Source organism: Trachypithecus francoisi, unplaced genomic scaffold (assembly GCF_009764315.1).
Source record: "Trachypithecus francoisi isolate TF-2019V2 unplaced genomic scaffold, Tfra_2.0 Lachesis_group12, whole genome shotgun sequence".
Classification (NCBI taxonomy): Eukaryota; Metazoa; Chordata; class Mammalia; order Primates; family Cercopithecidae; genus Trachypithecus; species Trachypithecus francoisi.
Window position 1 is genome coordinate 10,562,004 of NW_022681457.1, and position 16,709 is coordinate 10,578,712.

Here is a 16,709-nt window from a genome sequence, read left to right on the forward strand (position 1 = left end):
ATCCAGCAGGTGGAGGCCGGGAGGCCCAGCTCTGCACTGTCCAATGTGGTAGCCACGAGTTTCACGTGAATGTTGAGCACTCGTAACGTGGCTTTTGTGAAATGAGATGAACCATTAGTGTGAGATCCACACCAGCTTTTGAAGAGCTGGTGTGAAATTAAGAATGTCAACTATCTCATTGATCCTTTTTATATATTTTTTATTTTTGTGGGTATATTCGGTGTATATATTTAATGATCCTTTTTATATTGATTACATGTCAAAATGATAATATTTTGTATCTGCTGGGTGTGGTGGCTCACACCTCTAATCCCCGCACTTTGGGAGGCCAAGGCAGGTGGATCACCTGAGGTCAGGAGTTGGAGACCAGCCTGGCCAACATGGCAAAAGTCCGTCTCTACTAAAAATACAAAAGTTAGCCAGGCGTGGTGGCACGTGCCTGTAGTCCCAGCTACTCGGGATGCTGAGGCAGGAGAATTGCTTGAATCCAGGAGGTGGAGGCTGCAGTGAGTCAAGATTATGCCACTGCATTTCAGGCTGGGAGACAGAGAGAGACTCCGTCTCAAGAAAAAATTAAAAAAAAATGTATCTGATATGTATCTGATGGACTACATAAAATGTCTCATAGTAATTTAGTTTGTTTATCTCTTTCTGTCTGTCTTTCTTTTCCTCTCCTTCTCTCTTCTTTCTTTCTTTTCCTCTCCTTCTCTCTTCTTCCTTCCTTCCTTCCTTTCTTTCCCCTTCCTTTCTTCCTTTCTTCCTCCCTCCCTCCCTCTCTCTCTCTCTCTTTCTTTCTTTCCTCTTTTTTTTTGAGACAGGATGTCTCTGTTGCCCAGGCTGGAGTGCAGTGGTCCAGTCAGAGCTCACTGCAACCTCTGCCTCCCGGGCTCAAGCGATTCTCACACCTCAGCCACCCGAGGACATGGAACCACAGGAACACGCCACCACAGCTAATTTTTAAATTTTTTTGGAGAGACAAGCTGACCAGTTTCTTTTTACTTATTTTTATGTGGCTGATAGAAAATTGAAATTCTCATGTGTGGCTTCCACTGTGTTTCGATTCGACTAAAGAACCTGTCGCATTTTGTCAGCTCTCAACCCACCCCCTACCACTGTCCTTACAAAAGGAACAAAAATAAAACAGTGACTGCCTCTTACCTGTGGCAGTAGTGACAGTCTCCACAGAGCTGTTTACTCCGTCTTTCTCCACCCACACAGAAAACATATACAATGACCTGGGTTCAAGTCCATCCACGGTGACGTTGGTGTCTGTTGTGGGTCGTGTCTCGGTTCTACCACCGTCTCCAGTGCACTGAACCCAGTAGGTGGAGTTCTGTGGGTCTGCGCCATCGGGGACCTCCCAGCTCAGGGAGATGGAGCTGGTGGTCTGAGCCTCCACTCTCAGGTTTCTCACTGGGTTGGGGGCTGAGAAATTAGGAAGAAAGATCTAATATGAGCAGGACTACAGAACATAATGGGGGCAGCCAGTGAGCTTTTTGTTTGTTTTTTTGAGACAGAGTCTCCATCTGTCATCCAGGCCATAGTGCAGTGGCATGATCTCGGCTCACCACAACCTCCGCTGCCCAGGTTCAAGCAATCCTCCTGCTTTAGCCTCCCGAGTAGGTGGGACTACAGGTGTGCACCACCACATCCAGCTAATTTTTATATCTTTTCACCATGTTGGCCAGGCTGGTCTCGAACTCCGGTCCTCAAGTGGTCCTCCCACCTCGGCCTCCCAAAGTGCTGGGACTACAGGCATGAGGCAACGTGCCCGGCCAAGTGGGCATTTTTGATCATCAGACTTCCTAGTTCTCCCTCAACCCCTGGCGCCAGTAGATGCAGGGTGTATGGTCTGGACCAGTGCTTCTCATTCTTTGCTGTGTGTACATCTCACAGGGGACCTTGTGAAAGGCAGGTTCTCACTCAGCAGGGCTAGGATGGAGCTGAGAGTCAGCACTCCCCCCCGACCCTTTTTTTTTTCCCACCAGTGTCACTTGCCAATATATTTCCAATCAGATCTCAGAGACATGGATGCCACCTACACACGGACCACATTTTGAGTAGCAAGGACTTGAGTCAGCGCTTTCCAACTGAGCTTCCTCAATGACGAAAATGCTCTCCCACCTTCAAGTGTGGTAGGAGAAGAGAGAAGGAAATGGAAGCCGTTCAACATGGCTTTCAAACATATGAAACATGAAATTGAATTTGCAGTTTCATGCAACTTTAATGAGTTTAAATCTAATAGCTGCGTGTGGCTAGTGGCTACCATATGGGACAGTGGAGGTGTAGACACAGGCAGCTGTCCACATCAGGGTCATGGAGCTGATGATCTGCGTTTCCATCTTCAATATGGGACACAGTTGGGAACTAGAAGAAGAGTCAGAGGGTCAGAGTGTCCCCACTCACAGTATCTCATTCTTTGAAAGCTCAGGTAACATGCCTTGGCCCCTACACATTCCTGTCAGTGCAGGAAGATGCTCCTGGACATTATGGTCCACATTCTAGAGAGTTCTAGACACAGACTGGCCCCAGCTTTGCAGCTGGAGGTACCATGGACATTCATTCCTTCTTCATCTCCTGAGCTGAGACTGCCCCAGGATGTGGACAAGGGTACCTGGCTCAATGTGGGCCAGAGGGACTATGGACCAGACAATCAGCCACGTTCTCCTGCCTACCGTCCCTTAAACAAATAAGAGATCAAACAAATGGCGACTGCCTCTCACCTGTGGTGGCATTTCCAGTCTTCTGGGAGCTGTTGATTCCGTTCTTCCCCACCCACACGGAAAACACGTACAAAGACCCGGGTTCAAGTCCATCCACGGTGATGCTGGTGTCTGTTGTGCTTCGAGTCTCCCTCCTGTCACTGTCTCTGGTGTACTCAACCCAGTAGGTGGAGTTCTGTGGGTCTGGGCCCTCGGGGACCTCCCAGGTCAGGGCGAGGGAGCTGTTGGTTTGAGCCTCCACTCTCAGGTTTCTCACTGGGTTGGGAGCTGAAAACCAGTACAGGAGGGGAAATGAGTTGTAGTTTCTGGCCCTCGAACTTTCCAGCCCTTCCTTAACCCCTGGATCCAGCAGGTGGAGGCCGGGAGGCCCAGCTCTGCACTGTCCAGTGTGGCAGCCACAAGTTCTATGTGAGTGTTGAGCATTTGTGATGTGGCTTTTGTGAAATGAGATGAACCATTAGTGTGAGATCCACACCAGCTTTTGAAGAGTTGGCATGAAATTAAGAATGTTAACTATCTCATTAATCCTTTGTATATATGTATTTTTTGTGGGTATATACTTGGTGTATATATTTAATGATCCTTTTTATACTGATTACATGTCAAAGTGATAATATTTTGTATCTGCTGGGTGTGGTGACTCACACCTGTAATCCCCGCACTTTGGGAGGCCAAGGCAGGTGGATCACCTGAGGTCAGGAGTTGGAGACCAGCCTGGCCAACATGGCAAAACCCCATCTCAAGTAAAAATACAAAAGTCAGCCGGGCATGGTGACACGTGCCTGTAATCCCAGCTACTTGGGAGGCTGAAGCAGGAGAATCACTTGAACCTGGGAGGCAGAGGTTGCAGTGAGTCAAGATCATGCCACTGCACACCAACCTGGGCGACCAGAGTGAGACTCTGTCTCAAAAAAAAAAAAAAAAAAAAGTATCTGATGGACTACATAAAGTGTCTCATAGTAATTTAGTTTATTTGTTTCTTTCTGTTTTCTTTTTCTTTCTTTTTTTGTTTTTTTTTGTTTTTTTTGTTTTTGTTTTTGAGACAGGGTTTCTCTTTGTTACCCAGGCTGGAGTGCAGTGGTCCAGTCAGAGCTCACTGCAACCTCTGCCTCCCGGGCTCAAGCGATTCTCACACCTCAGCCTCCTGAGAAGATGGAACCACAGGAACACGCCACCACACTCCGCTAAGGTTTTAATTTTTTTGGAGAGACAAGCTGACCGATTTCTTTTTACTTATTTTTACGTGGCTGATAGAAAAATTGAAATTCTCATGTGTGGCTTCCACTGTGTTTCGATTCGACTAAAGAACCTGTCGCATTTTGTCAGCTCTCAACCCACCCCCTACCACTGTCCTTACAAAAGGAACAAAAATAAAACAGTGACTGCCTCTTACCTGTGGCAGTAGTGACAGTCTCCACAGAGCTATTTCCTCCGTCTTTCTCCACCCACACAGAACACGTATACAATGACCCGGGTTCAAGTCCATCCACGGTGACGTTGGTGTCTGTTGTGGGTCGTGCCTCTGTTCTGTCACCGTCTCCAGTGCACTGAACCCAGTAGGTGGAGTTCTGTGGGTTTGGGTCATTGGGGACCTCCCAGCTCAGGGAGATGGAGCTGGTGGTCTGAGCCTCCACTCTCAGGTTTCTCACTAGATTAGGGGCTAAGAATTGGGAAGGAGGGTCCGGTGAAAAGGGAACCAGGTCCGCACCATCCCTCCCAACCGCTTGAGCTTGTGCCCCAAGTCCAGAAACAACAGCGCTCACAAGCGCTACCATGGACCACTGGGCCCCACGCGGACCCCCCAGAGGCTCATGGCAGTTGTGGTCCCACCTCTTTGAATGGGCAGTGAGTTCAGGCAGGGGTCACTCACCGGCCGCCCTGGTACCTGTCCAGCTGCACAGGCCCTGGAGGGAACCCAGAGAAAACGGAGTCAGCCTCTCAACCACTCCTCCGCCCAGTGAGGCGGTGGGGCTGGGAGGAGCGGCTGGTCCCCCGCCCCATGAGTCACCCTTGCACGGGTGGAGTCACCCTTGCACCGGGCCCGCGCTAGGCTGGCTGTCACGAAGGTCACCCAAACCGTCTTTCCTGGGTCGAGAAGGGGGAGCATGGCAGGGGCGGAGTCGGGGGCTGGGGTTGGCTCCACCCAAGAAGGCCGAGAGATAAAATTAATGATTTCATTTCCCGAAATATATGGCCTTGGAAAACCGAGGGCAGAGAGCAATGAACAGACTGGGAAGAGAGAAAAAAAACCAAGGTTGGGGACCAAGAACCTTGGCCTGAGGGTGGAGGGCCTGGGGGCCTGGGTCTCAGGGTGGAGGGGCTGGGGATCTGGACTCCTGGGTCTGGGGGTAGAGGGGTTGGGGATCTGGACCCCTGGTTTGAGGGAGGAGAGGTTGGGGGCCTGGACTCCTGGGTCTGAGGGAGGAAAGGTTGGGGATCTGGACTCCTGGGTCTGAGGGAAGAGGAGCTAAGGGTCTGGACTCCTGAGTCTGAGGGAGGAGAGACTGGGGTCTGGACTCCTAGTCTGAAGGAGGAGGGGCTGGGGTCTGGACTCCTAGTCTGAGGGAAGAGGGTCTGGGGTTCTGGACTCTTAGTCTGAGGGAGGAGGGGCTGCTCCCTGTCCGTCAGTCATTGTGAGCACAGCTGTGTGTCGCCTGAAGCCAGTGTCCCCGCAGCAGACATGGCAGTATCTAGGAGCCCCAGTGAAGCCGGTGTCCCTGCAGCAGACACAGCAGTGTCTAAGAGCCCGGGTGAAGCCAGTGTCCCCGCAGCAGACATGGCAGTATCTACGAGTCCAGGTGAAGCCGGTGTCTCTGCCGCAGCCAACAGTCTCTAAGAGCCCGGGTGAAGCCGGTGTCCCCGCAGCAGACACAGCAGTCTCTAAGAGCCCAGGTGTAAGACTCTCCTACAGTTTCTGCCAAGCCTGAAGCCCTCTTCCTTCTCCAGGGGATCTTTAGCACCTCCTTCCTCAGGATCGAGGTGCAGGGACCCAGCTCCTTCTCCCTCAGACCTGGGAGTCCCTGCCTTGGGAGCCCGCTCTGGGTGGGGAGCACTTACCAGCAGCACCAGGTTCCCCCAGACCCCAAGGCCCCCGCCAGCCCCAGCCATGCCTCCAGATACTGCCGGGGACACCAGGAGTCCCAGGCCTGGTCCGTCCACCTGCTGGACTTTACACTCAAGAATTTCCCCTTTCCCAGATCATTGGTGAAGCCAGAGGCCAGGGCGGGAAGGGGAGGAGGAGGAAGTGGAACCCAGCTTCCAGCCCTGCCCTGCTGGCCCTCACCTTCCTCCCTCACTGCTGCCTCTAGCTCTGACACTGGAGACGCCTCCGATCCTTTCTCCAGCCCCACGTAGAATCATCAGCCCTCAGCCCACTCCACTTTGTCCCCTGAAATCTCCCTCTGCATCCGAGGTACTGGGTGCTGCGTCCCACTGCTGCACGGACGTGGGTCGTGGCGCAGAGGATGAGAGTGGGGGGTGTTGAGAGAAAAGCCAGCTGACTCCCTTGCCTCCTTGCTGGGTGATTACACATCAAGAGCAGCCTGAGGCTTAGACCTCACGCCCCTCGTCGTTGAAGCACACTCTGCCATTCAGGCTGTGATGTCTTTCCCCTCTCTGTCTCCCACAAGCCCCTGCAGCTCTCACAAAATGAGCCCAGCGGGCTCCCACCTCCTGGCCTTTGCCTAGACTGTCTCCCCCACCAGGTGCACCTGCCTACTTTCCCCCCAGCAGTCTCCTACCTACTCCTCCATTAGGATTCAGCTTGGAAATGACCCACACTGGGGCCAGGGCCTTTCTAGGCCAGTCAGGACCCTGTGCGCTGTCTTCCACACCACAGACTCTCTAATTTGCATATTCATCTGCATATTCATATTCATCATCAGCAATTCATCTGACCCTGGGCAAATGACTTAAGTCCTCAGTGACTCAGACTCCTCATCTCTAAAGAATGGGCACCCTTGTAAATATGCTAAGATAAATAGATGAGTTACTACGTGGGAAGTCTTGGAACAATGCCTGGCCCTTTTTAAACACTTGAATCTTAGTCACATTTATTTTTAGTTCATCCCTAGGCCACCTGTGCTCAGAAGGGGCCTGACACCCAGGGCTTTTCAAGGTGTTTTCGTTGACTTGCTAATTATGTGCACAGGTGGACTGCCTTAATCTCACATATAGTATGGAAGTTAAGAATACAAACCCCAGCCTGGCATGTTGGTGTGTGCCCAGCTACTCAGGAGGCTGAAGTGGGAAGATCACTTGAGCCCAGGAGTTTGAGACCAGCCCGGGCGATATAGCAAACCCCATTTTTGCAAAGAAAAACAAAAAGAAAGAAAAAATTACCCAGCCATGGTGCTCACCTGTAGTCCCAGCTACCCGGGAGGCTGAGGTGGGAGGATCACCTGAGCCTGGGAGGTCAAGCCTGCAGTAGGCTGTGATTGTGCCACTGAACTCCAGCCTGGGTGACAGAGTGAGTCCCTGTCTCAGAAAACAAAACGGCTGGGCATGGTTACTCATGTCTGTAATTCCAGCAATTTGGGAGGCTGAGGCGAGAGAATCTCTTGAGCCCGGGAGTTCAAGACCAGCCTGGGCAACATAGGGAGATTCCGTCTCTATAAAAAGTGAAAGTAAATTACCAGGTATGGTGGTGTATGCCTGTGGTCTCAGTTCCTCAGGAGGCTGAGGAGGGGGGATCAGTTGAGCCCAAGAGGTGGAGGCTGCAGTGAGCTGTGTTTGCATCACTGCACTCCAGCCTGGGGGACAGAGGAAGACTCTGTCTCAAAATAAACAAAATAAATAAATAAGTTCTCGCACCACTGCTCTTGGGAAGTCAGTTTCTCTGTCTCTGAGAGCCTTGGTTTCCCCATCTGTATACAGAAGGGTTTGGTTGCGAGAAGTTTCCTTTCAGTAGGCACCGGATGTCATTCCTGCCAGTCACTTGGGTTTCTGTTCTAAACTTTCTCTGTTTCTCTCTTATATCTTAAATTTCTCTTTTAAATAGAGACGGGGTCTTGTTATGTTGCCCAGACTGCTCTCGAACTCCTAGGCTCAAGTGATCCTCCCACCTTGGCCTCCCAAAGTCCTGGGATTACAGGCATGAGCCACCACACCCAGCTGTCTCCCTATACTTTTTGATCTCTCTCTCTCTCTTTCTCTCTCCCTCCCTCCCTTTCCCTCTCCCTCTCCCCCACTCACTCTCTCTCTCTTCCCTCTTTCTTTCTCTCTTCCCTCCCATCTAGATCTCCAACTTATAAACATGCTCACCCTCCCTGTCTGAAAAAAAACACATTACTTATGTTGACTCCACACTCACCATCCTACCACACTAGACTTGCCTTCTCTTCAAAACCCAACTCCTTGGCTAGGCATGGTGCCTCACGCCTGTAATCCCAGCACTTTGGAAGACCGAGGTGGGCGGATCACCTGAGGTCAGGAGTTCAAGACCAGCCTGGCCACTATGGTGGCCATCTCTATTGAAAAATACAAAAATTAGCTGGGCGTGATGGTGCATACCTGTAATCACAGCTACTAAGGAGACTGAGGCAGGAGAATCACTTGAACCTGGGAGGCGGAGGCGGAGGCTGCAGTGAGCCGAGATCATAGCACTGCACTCTAGCCTGGGTGACAGAGGGATACTCCATCTCAAAAAACAAAAAGTAACAATAAAAAAATCAACCACTCCACAAAATGGCCCACATTCCCCAGCTTCCAAAGTCCTCATGGAGCAGCTGCCTGTGTATGGGGAAGGCACACTAAAAACAAAACCTGTAGGACCTTGGATGTGGGACCTCCAACTCCCAGTCCAGTCTTCAGATGAATGCAGCCCCAGCCAACCTCTTAGCAGCAACCTCAGGAGAGACTCAGCCGTGCTCCTCTTTTCTCCTTAAGAGCAGAAATTCCCAAGGAGCCACTAATGAGAGACCCTGTTAGCATGACCCTCACCACCTGAGTTATTTTCAATTCCTCTTACCAGTGTGATAAGAAGCACCAAGACAGTGTTACTTGGTGTATATGATACCATCTCTAGGTCTGGTGAGCAGGCACCAGAGTCACCACAGTGGGGCAGCACAGGGCCTTGGCTCAGGTTTCCCAGAAGCAGAGCCTGAGGCAAGGGTTCAGACACCCATGAACTGTTTGAGGGTTTGCTTTCAGAAGAAAGAGAGTGAAGAAAGCAGTGTGGGGCAGAGGAAGGAGCCAAGGGAGGCTATCACTTCAGAAGGATCCCATTACAGAGACAGGATATGAACTTTTAACCTCTAATCTTTGTCTATGGGCTTCTCCTGGGAAGAGAGTTTCATGACTTTCTTAGCTAGTAAAACACATTCCTCTCAGGTCAAGAGCAACAGCAAGTCTCAATTTTTTTTTTTTTTTGAGATGAAGTCTTGCTCTCATTCTGTCACCTGGGCTGAAGTGCAGTGGCACCATCTTGGCTCACTGCAACCTCCACTTCCCAGATTAAATGATTCTCCTGCCTCAGCCTCCGGAGTAGCTGGGATTATGGCACCTGCCATCACACCCAGCTACTTTTCGTTGTTGTTGTTGTTTTGTTTTTTTGAGACAGAGTCTTGCTCTGTCGCCCAGGCTGGAGTGCAGTGGCACAGTCTCGGCTCACTGCAATCTCCGCCTCCCAGGTTCATGCCTTTCTCCTGCCTCAGCCTCCCAAGTAACTGGGATTACAGGCGCCCGCCACCACGCCTGGCTAATTTTTTGTATCTTTAGTAGATATAAACATGGGGTTTCACCGTGTTAGCCAGGATGGTCTCGATCTCCTGACCTCATAATCCGCCCACCTTAGCCTCCCAAAGTGCTGGGATTACAGGCGTGAGCCACCGCACCTGGCCAGTTTTTGTAGTTTTAGTAGAGACAGGGTTTCACCATGTTGGCCAGGCTGGTCTCGAACTCCTGACTCCGTGTGATCCACCTGCCTCGGTGTCTCAAAGTACTGGGATTACAGGTGTGAGCCACTGCGCCCAGCCAAGACCAAGTCTCTTGAGAACGTGGCATCTGCAAGCAGCCAACACACTGCTTAGGAATGAGTGTTTGGTGCCTGCAAAGGAGATCTGGGTGAGGCACCAGCACGTCCACCCATAAAGCCTCGCACCTGTTCCCGGTCCTGAGCCAGTTCTCGGTCTTGGAATCCCTTCCATGTAGGGGATGCTTTTCCCTCAGGGAGGACTCACTGATAATAGTCAAAGTATACACTGTAAACCTTTCTCCCAGTTTTTGCTAAAGGGCAATGTCCATGGTCGCTGGGGATTGGAGAAAGAGGAAAGATTACTGGACTCTGACTCTGACTGAATCCTAATTTGTAGGGACACAAAGTTTGCTATGAATCCTGGTCTGACTGGCGTGCTTGGGGGTGTCAGGTAACGAATGGAGGATTTACCCAAAGACCATCACACAGTGGGTCAAGGTGGCTCCAAAGACCCCGTGTGGCTCCTTCCTCAGGCCTTGAGAGTGAAGTTGAAATCGACCTACTCATAAAAGGGCAGACACAACGCTTTGGCTTCCCTGATCTGTAATGTGAAAGCTTTGATGTTGGAAAGAAGAAATGGAAGCCCCTGGAAATTGCCCCATCTATATTAGGCCAGTCTTTCATTGCTATAAAGAAATACCTGAGGGGGGAGGGATGGCATTAGGAGATTTACCTAATGTAAATGACGAGTTAATGGGTGCAGCACACCAACAAGGCACATGTATACATATGTAAAAAACCTGCACGTTGTGCACATGTACCCTAGAACTTAAAGTATAATAATAATAATAAAAAGAGGCCGGGCGCGGTGGCTCAAGCCTGTAATCCCAGCACTTTGGGAGGCCGAGATGGGCGGATCACGAGGTCAGGAGATCGAGACCATCCTGGCTAACACGGTGAAACCCCGTCTCTACTAAAAAATGCAAAAAAACTAGCCGGGCGAGGTGGCGGTGCCTATAGTCCCAGCTACTCGGGAGGCTGAGGCAGGAGAATGGCATGAACCCGGGAGGCGGAGCTTGCAGTGAGCTGAGATCCGGCCACTGCACTCCAGCCTGGGCGACAGAGCAAGACTCCGTCTCAAAAAAAAAAAAAAAAAAAAAAAAAAAAAAAACAGATTTAATTGGCTCGCGGTTCGGTTCCGCAGGCTGTGCAGGAAGCATGGTGCTGGCATCTGCTCAGCTTCTGGGGAAGCCTCAGGAAGCTTTTCCACTCATAGCATAAGGTGAAGAGGGAGCAGGCACAGAACGTGTCGAAAGCAGAAGCAAGAGAGAGAGGATGGGAGGTGCCACACACTTTTTTAAATTTTATTATTATTAAAATTTTGAGATATCACCCAGGCTGGAGTGCAGTGGCACCATCTTGGCTCACTACAACCTCCACCTCCCGGGTTCAACTCCCAGCTAAGTTTTGTATTTTTAGTAGAGATGAGGTTTCACCATGTTGCCCAGGCTGGTCTCAAACTCCTGACCTCAGGCGATCCACGCACCTCGGCCTCCCAAAGTGCTGAGATTACAGGTGTGAGTCACCGCGCCAGGCCTTGCCACGCAGTTTAAAATAACCAGATGTCTTGTGAGCTCACTCATCACCATGGGGATGGTACTGTAGCAGGACGACCCTCAGACAAAACTCCTCAGACACCGGATTAAAGAAGGAAGAGGTTTTTTATTGTCATTTATTTAATTATGAACACGTTGTATGGCTATTTTTAAAGCCTGCATTTGCTTTTGTTAACATTAATTTCTTTAGTTTCTGGAGGTCACCTTTAATTTGACCTATGATTTGGGGATGGATGACTGAACAAAATCTTATAGGACAAATACCTAGTCTGTTTCGTGGGGGTGCACCTAACTCGGAGGAGGACCGTAGGCAGAAACTGATATTATCTTAAATGAGCAAACAAGCACGAGCATGTACTGATAGCCTCCAGCACAGGGCACTTCTGTAAAGTCTATAAACAAGTTTTCACAAGGTATGGCTCTTCTTCCTGTTTAAGTTTCTTAGAGGAGGGATTCTTCTTCCCACATTTGAAACTCTATTTAGTGGCTTAGCCTTCAGCGAGAAATTGGAATCCAGATATGGCAGAATCTTGCTGTTTTTAACTTCTTTTTTTTTTTTTTTTTTTTTTTTGAGACGGAGTCTTGCTCTGTCGCCCGGGCTGGAGTGCAGTGGCCGGATCTCAGCTCACTGCAAGCTCCGCCTCCCGGGTTCACGCCATTCTCCTGCCTCAGCCTCCCGAGTAGCTGGGACTACAGGCGCCCGCCACCTCGCCCGGCTAGTTTTTTGCACTTTTTAGTAGAGATGGGGTTTCACCGTGTTAGCCAGGATGGTCTCTATCTCCTGACCTCGTGATCCGCCCGCCTCGGCCTCCCAAAGTGCTGGGATTACAGGCTTGAGCCACCGCGCCCGGCCTGTTTTTAACTTCTAATGCGACTATGAGCTCCTGGGAGCCTAATGAGAAGGTGCATATTCTGCCCTAGTCTTTCCATTCCTCAGCTCCTGTCAGTCTGATCAGATCAGTATTTGGTTCCTCCAAGGTGAGGCAGCCCTTGGCCAATGGCCTGTTTGTCTTGCGACCTTGGCCGTTTTCTTTATTGCCTTGTGAACATTTACCCTTCTAGTGTCCTTTGTTTTTGCATCTCGCACATTAATCTCTCTCTAGCCTTGTCCGGCTCTTGAATCCTTGTCTAACTTGACTTTTTTTTTTTTTTTTTTTTGAGACGGAGTCTTGCTCTGTGACCCAGGCTGGAGTGCAGTGGCCGGATCTCAGCTCACTGCAAGCTCCGCCTCCCGGGTTCACGCCATTCTCCTGCCTCAGCCTCCCAAGTAGCTGGGACTACAGGCACCCGCCACCTCGCCCGGCTAGTTTTTTGTATTTTTTAGTAGAGACGGGGTTTCACTGTGTTAGCCAGGATGGTCTCGATCTCCTGACCTCGTGATCCGCCCATCTCGGCCTCCCAAAGTGCTGGGATTACAGGCTTGAGCCACGGCACCCGGCCTAACTTGACTTTTTTTTTACACTTACATCCACGTCCATGTCTTCTCACATTGCTAATTTTTCTTCTTTACACTTACTCTTAGTCTTTCTTTTTTCTACCAGCGCTTAACCTCTGCAGAAGTGCTTCTCAGTACCTCTGCAAATGCTGAAGCTGAGTCGCATTTTCTGGGTGTTTTTCCCCTTTTTCCTAGAGCTTAACAGGCTCTTTTCATTTATATAATTTTTCATGCACTTGGAGGGTTAACAGGCATACCAAGAGTCAGTGTTTACAGTCTTACCTTCACTGAGTTCTAAGGCCCGAATTAAAGCAATGGGCTCAGCTTAACGACAGTGTCCAGGGTTACCACCGCATACTCTGCACATCTCTCTCCTTGTGGGTTGATGAAGCTGTTCCCGTCCACGTATAGCTCCTAGTCTACCCAAGCCTGGTTCCGTAGGTCAGGTCTGCTAGAATAAACTTGAGTCCAACACCTCTTCACAGTCATGCTCGACAGGGCTCTAGCTGCCGGGAGCAAGGTGGTGGGACCAGGGTGCTTCCAGTTTAGTAGATTAATGGTTGAAAAGGGCTGATAGATGAAAGTCTGTTGCCCCTATGGATGTGGGTCTGGTCATTATTATAGACAGGTCCTCGCGTCTCCCTGAGACGTATTTGTATAGCTCGAGCAAGACCAGATCTGAGATGGCCACTTGACTATCTTGACTTCCTTCCTTGGTCTCTCAAGACTCCGATCCTCCCCTTCGAGGTGAGACCTGGGGCGTGTTAGCTCCTGAATCTTGTTTCTGAGGGGGCTGTTGGCCTCGGTAAAGCGGGGTAGGCTGGGACACATGGAGAAACAATTTCTGTTATCTCTGACGGCTCCTGCAAAACTGCCTTCTCTTGCTGTTTCTGGGACTGCCTTTTTTAACTCTGTGTCTGCTGGCGAAGCTGCTCTTACTTTTACTTTTGGCTTTTCTTTTTTTTTTTTTTTTGAGACGGAGTCTCGCTCTGTCGCCTGGGATGGAGTGCGGTGGCCGGATCTCAGCTCACTGCAAGCTCCGCCTCCCGGGTTCACGCCATTCTCCTACCTCAGCCTCCCGAGTAGCTGGGACTACAGGCGCCCGCCACCTCACCCGGCTAGTTTTTTGTAATTTTAGTAGAGATGGGGTTTCACCGTGTTAGCCAGGATGGTCTCGATCTCCTGACCTCGTGATCCGCCCGTCTCGGCCTCCCAAAGTGCTGGGATTACAGGCTTGAGCCACTGCGCCCGGCCTACTTTTGGCTTTTCTGCAATAAGCTGTTAAACAGGGCTAAATTTATGCTGGTTTTGTCTATATTATATTTAACCATGAGTCAATAAAAAGGAACTTGGTCTAGGTACACTGGCTGTCCTCCAACCCCTGTCACCACCTTAAATGCATGGCCAGTCGTTTCTTGTCTATCGTTCCTTCGGTGGGCCATCCAACACCAAAAGAGGGCAATTCTAATTCACACAGAGCTCTTAACCTCTAAGGGGTTAACTTAACTCTATAATTTCCTGCAAAACCTTTCTTAAGGTTCTGTAACCTGCATTTTAATAGAGTAAGTTTTGATGATTTGATGACTTTCCTTTTTTTTTTGGAAATGTTTTAACACAGTTCCTAGCGGGTGGGCTTACTGTGTGTCTGACCTATTTTTCTCTCGAGACAAAACAACATTCACACCACAAGAAGGAAACGGTAAAAGGTCACTCACTCATGTCATTCACACTAAATCAAAATCAAAACTAAAACCAAGTGTTGTTAAAGGCACACCTGTTTGTCAAGCAATTTAAGCCAAGTCAAAATCAGCACCAAAACCAAAGTGCCAATAAAGGCACGCCTGTTTATCAAGCCATTCAAGTCAAGTCAAAATCAAAACTAAAATCAAAGTATCCAGCAATCAATTCACGTCAAATCAAAAACAAAAACCAAAGTGCCGGGACAGGCACGCCGTAGGTGATCAGGCCACGCTTCCACTCAAATGGAGTGGGCGAGTTCCAAAGATCAGTCTTAGCAAGTTTCAGATGTCCGGACTTAAAGTGCCAGTTCCTTCCCGGTGTTCAGCCACCGTGTGGATCCTCCGCGGGGGTCTGCTGTGCACTGCTCTGACGAGGAGTTCCACCGGGGCCATTGCCTACCCTGGAGCGCTCTCAGGATCCGCGTCGCTCAAGCTGGCTAGAGTCCCCTGCAGGGATGCTCTACAGGGCAGGCCTAAGCTGCCTAAGAAGCTGCCTCGACCGTCCTTTAATCACCTCGCTTCCCCGTCAGGGAACCAAGAAATGGAGCAGGACCAGCCGTAGACAAAACTCCTCAGACACCAGATTAAAGAAGGAAGAGGTTCTTTATTCGACCGGGAGCGTTGGCAGACTTGCGTCTTAAGAGCCGAGCTCCCTCAAAAAGAAATTCTTGGCCTTTTTAAAGGCTTACAGCTTTAAGGGGTCCACGTGAAAGGGTTGTGATAAATCAAGCAAGCGTGGGAAACGTGACTGGCGGCTACGTGCATCAGCTAACAGAACAAAGTTTTACAATGCTTTTTCATACAGTGTCTGGAATTTACAGGTAACACAAGTAGTTTAGGTCGGGGCTGATGTTATTATTATTACTTGTTTTAACTCCTAAGGCCGGGTGGTGGTGCCAAGGTTGTCTGGCTATTTATCTTACTTTTGTTTCTTTCTCTCTTTCCTCCTGTCTTGTGAACCAGGCAAGGCCGGGGGAGGAGGGCAGCAGGAGGAGTAGTGGTCCCCTTCCTTAGCACTAAATCATTCATGAGGGGTCCACCCCCAAGATCCAAACACCTTCCACCAAGTCCTGCCTCCAACACTGGGGATTCCATTTCAACATGAGATTTGGCGGGGACGCAGATCCAAACTACAGTATCATCCTTCCCAAATAGTCAACCCAGGGAATCACAGAGATTAGCGCCAGCATCAAGCCTTGGAAGACACGGCGGGGTGGATGGGAGGGTGATTCCTAGAACATTGTCCTTTGATTCACGTGATTAATCTGTGCGGGAGCTGATGGATCTTGGAAGACAGAAGTAAGAAATGGTGATACCAGCCGGGCGCGGTGGCTCACGCCTGTAATCCCAGCACTTTGGGAGGCCGAGGTGAGCAGATCACGAGGTCAGGAGATCGAGACCATCCTGGCTAACACGGTGAAACCCCGTCTCTACTAAAAATACAGAAATTAGCTGGGTGTGGTGGCAGGAACCTGTAATTCCAGCTACTCGGGAGGCTGAGGCAGGAGAACAGTGTGAACCCGGGAGGCGGAGCTTGCAGTGAGATGAGATCACGTCACTGCACTCCAACCTGGACAACAAGGGGAACTCCCATCTCAAAAATAAAAAAGATGAAAAAAAGAAAAGAAAAGAAAGAAAAAAGAAATGGTGATACCTTCGGGGGTGGCTGGTCTCCTCAGGGTAAGGTCTCTTCAGTAAATCAACAGCCTCTGGCCCCTGGTATTCAGCAAGTGAACTGGAAAAGGCTTTTTGCCTGTAGAAGTTAGCCTGAATGAAGAGGGTTCTTTACTCCAACAGTCTGATTCCCTTTAGACTGTCTGGGACCTTGGTCATCTTATCAACGCATAAGACATCGCACTGTTCCCCTCACTTCTGGGTAGCAATTTATCCTCACTGGGATGGATACTTATAGACGTTTATTCATTTCTCAGTAAGATTTGTTGAATGAATGAATGAATGAATGAATGATGTCTTTACCTTGAGATTGGAGTTCTTTCAGATCTGCTCTCTGCCCACCTCACCAGCCTCTTCTCCTATCTTTACTCCAGCTACCCAGATGTCCGTGATTTTCTTTGAGATGGAATCTTGTTCTGTCACCCAGGCTGGAGTGCAGTGGCGTCATCTTGGCTCACTGCAACCTCTGCCTCCTGGGTTCAAGTGATTCTCCTGTCTTGGCCTCCCAAGTAGCTAGGATTACAGGCATGCTCCAGCACGCCCCGCTAATTTTTGTATTTTTAGTAGAGATGGGGTTTTGCCATGTTGGCTAGGCTGTTCTCGAACTCC

At 49.9% G+C, this 16,709-nt stretch overlaps 1 protein-coding gene across 4 annotated transcripts in view; it reads right to left on the reverse strand.

Annotated features, from left to right (window-relative positions):
- PTPRH (protein tyrosine phosphatase receptor type H) overlaps nt 1-5,899 on the reverse strand; it is a 30,244-nt gene extending 24,345 nt beyond the window's left edge. For 2 of the 4 annotated variants that reach the window (XM_033224437.1, XM_033224436.1), the window contains exons 1-5: nt 5,781-5,899; nt 4,594-4,627; nt 4,117-4,383; nt 2,724-2,990; nt 1,159-1,425 (exon numbers count right to left, since the gene is read on the reverse strand). In XM_033224437.1, the coding sequence (XP_033080328.1) occupies nt 1,159-1,425; nt 2,724-2,990; nt 4,117-4,383; nt 4,594-4,627; nt 5,781-5,831 (886 nt within the window). In that variant the 5' untranslated portion in view covers nt 5,832-5,899. Of the gene's footprint in view, nt 1-1,158; nt 1,426-2,723; nt 2,991-4,116; nt 4,384-4,553; nt 4,628-5,780 lie in introns of those variants that run through there. The other 2 variants (XM_033224439.1, XM_033224438.1) reach the window with 2 other exon arrangements.
- Nucleotides 5,900-16,709: the final 10,810 nt, after the last annotated feature.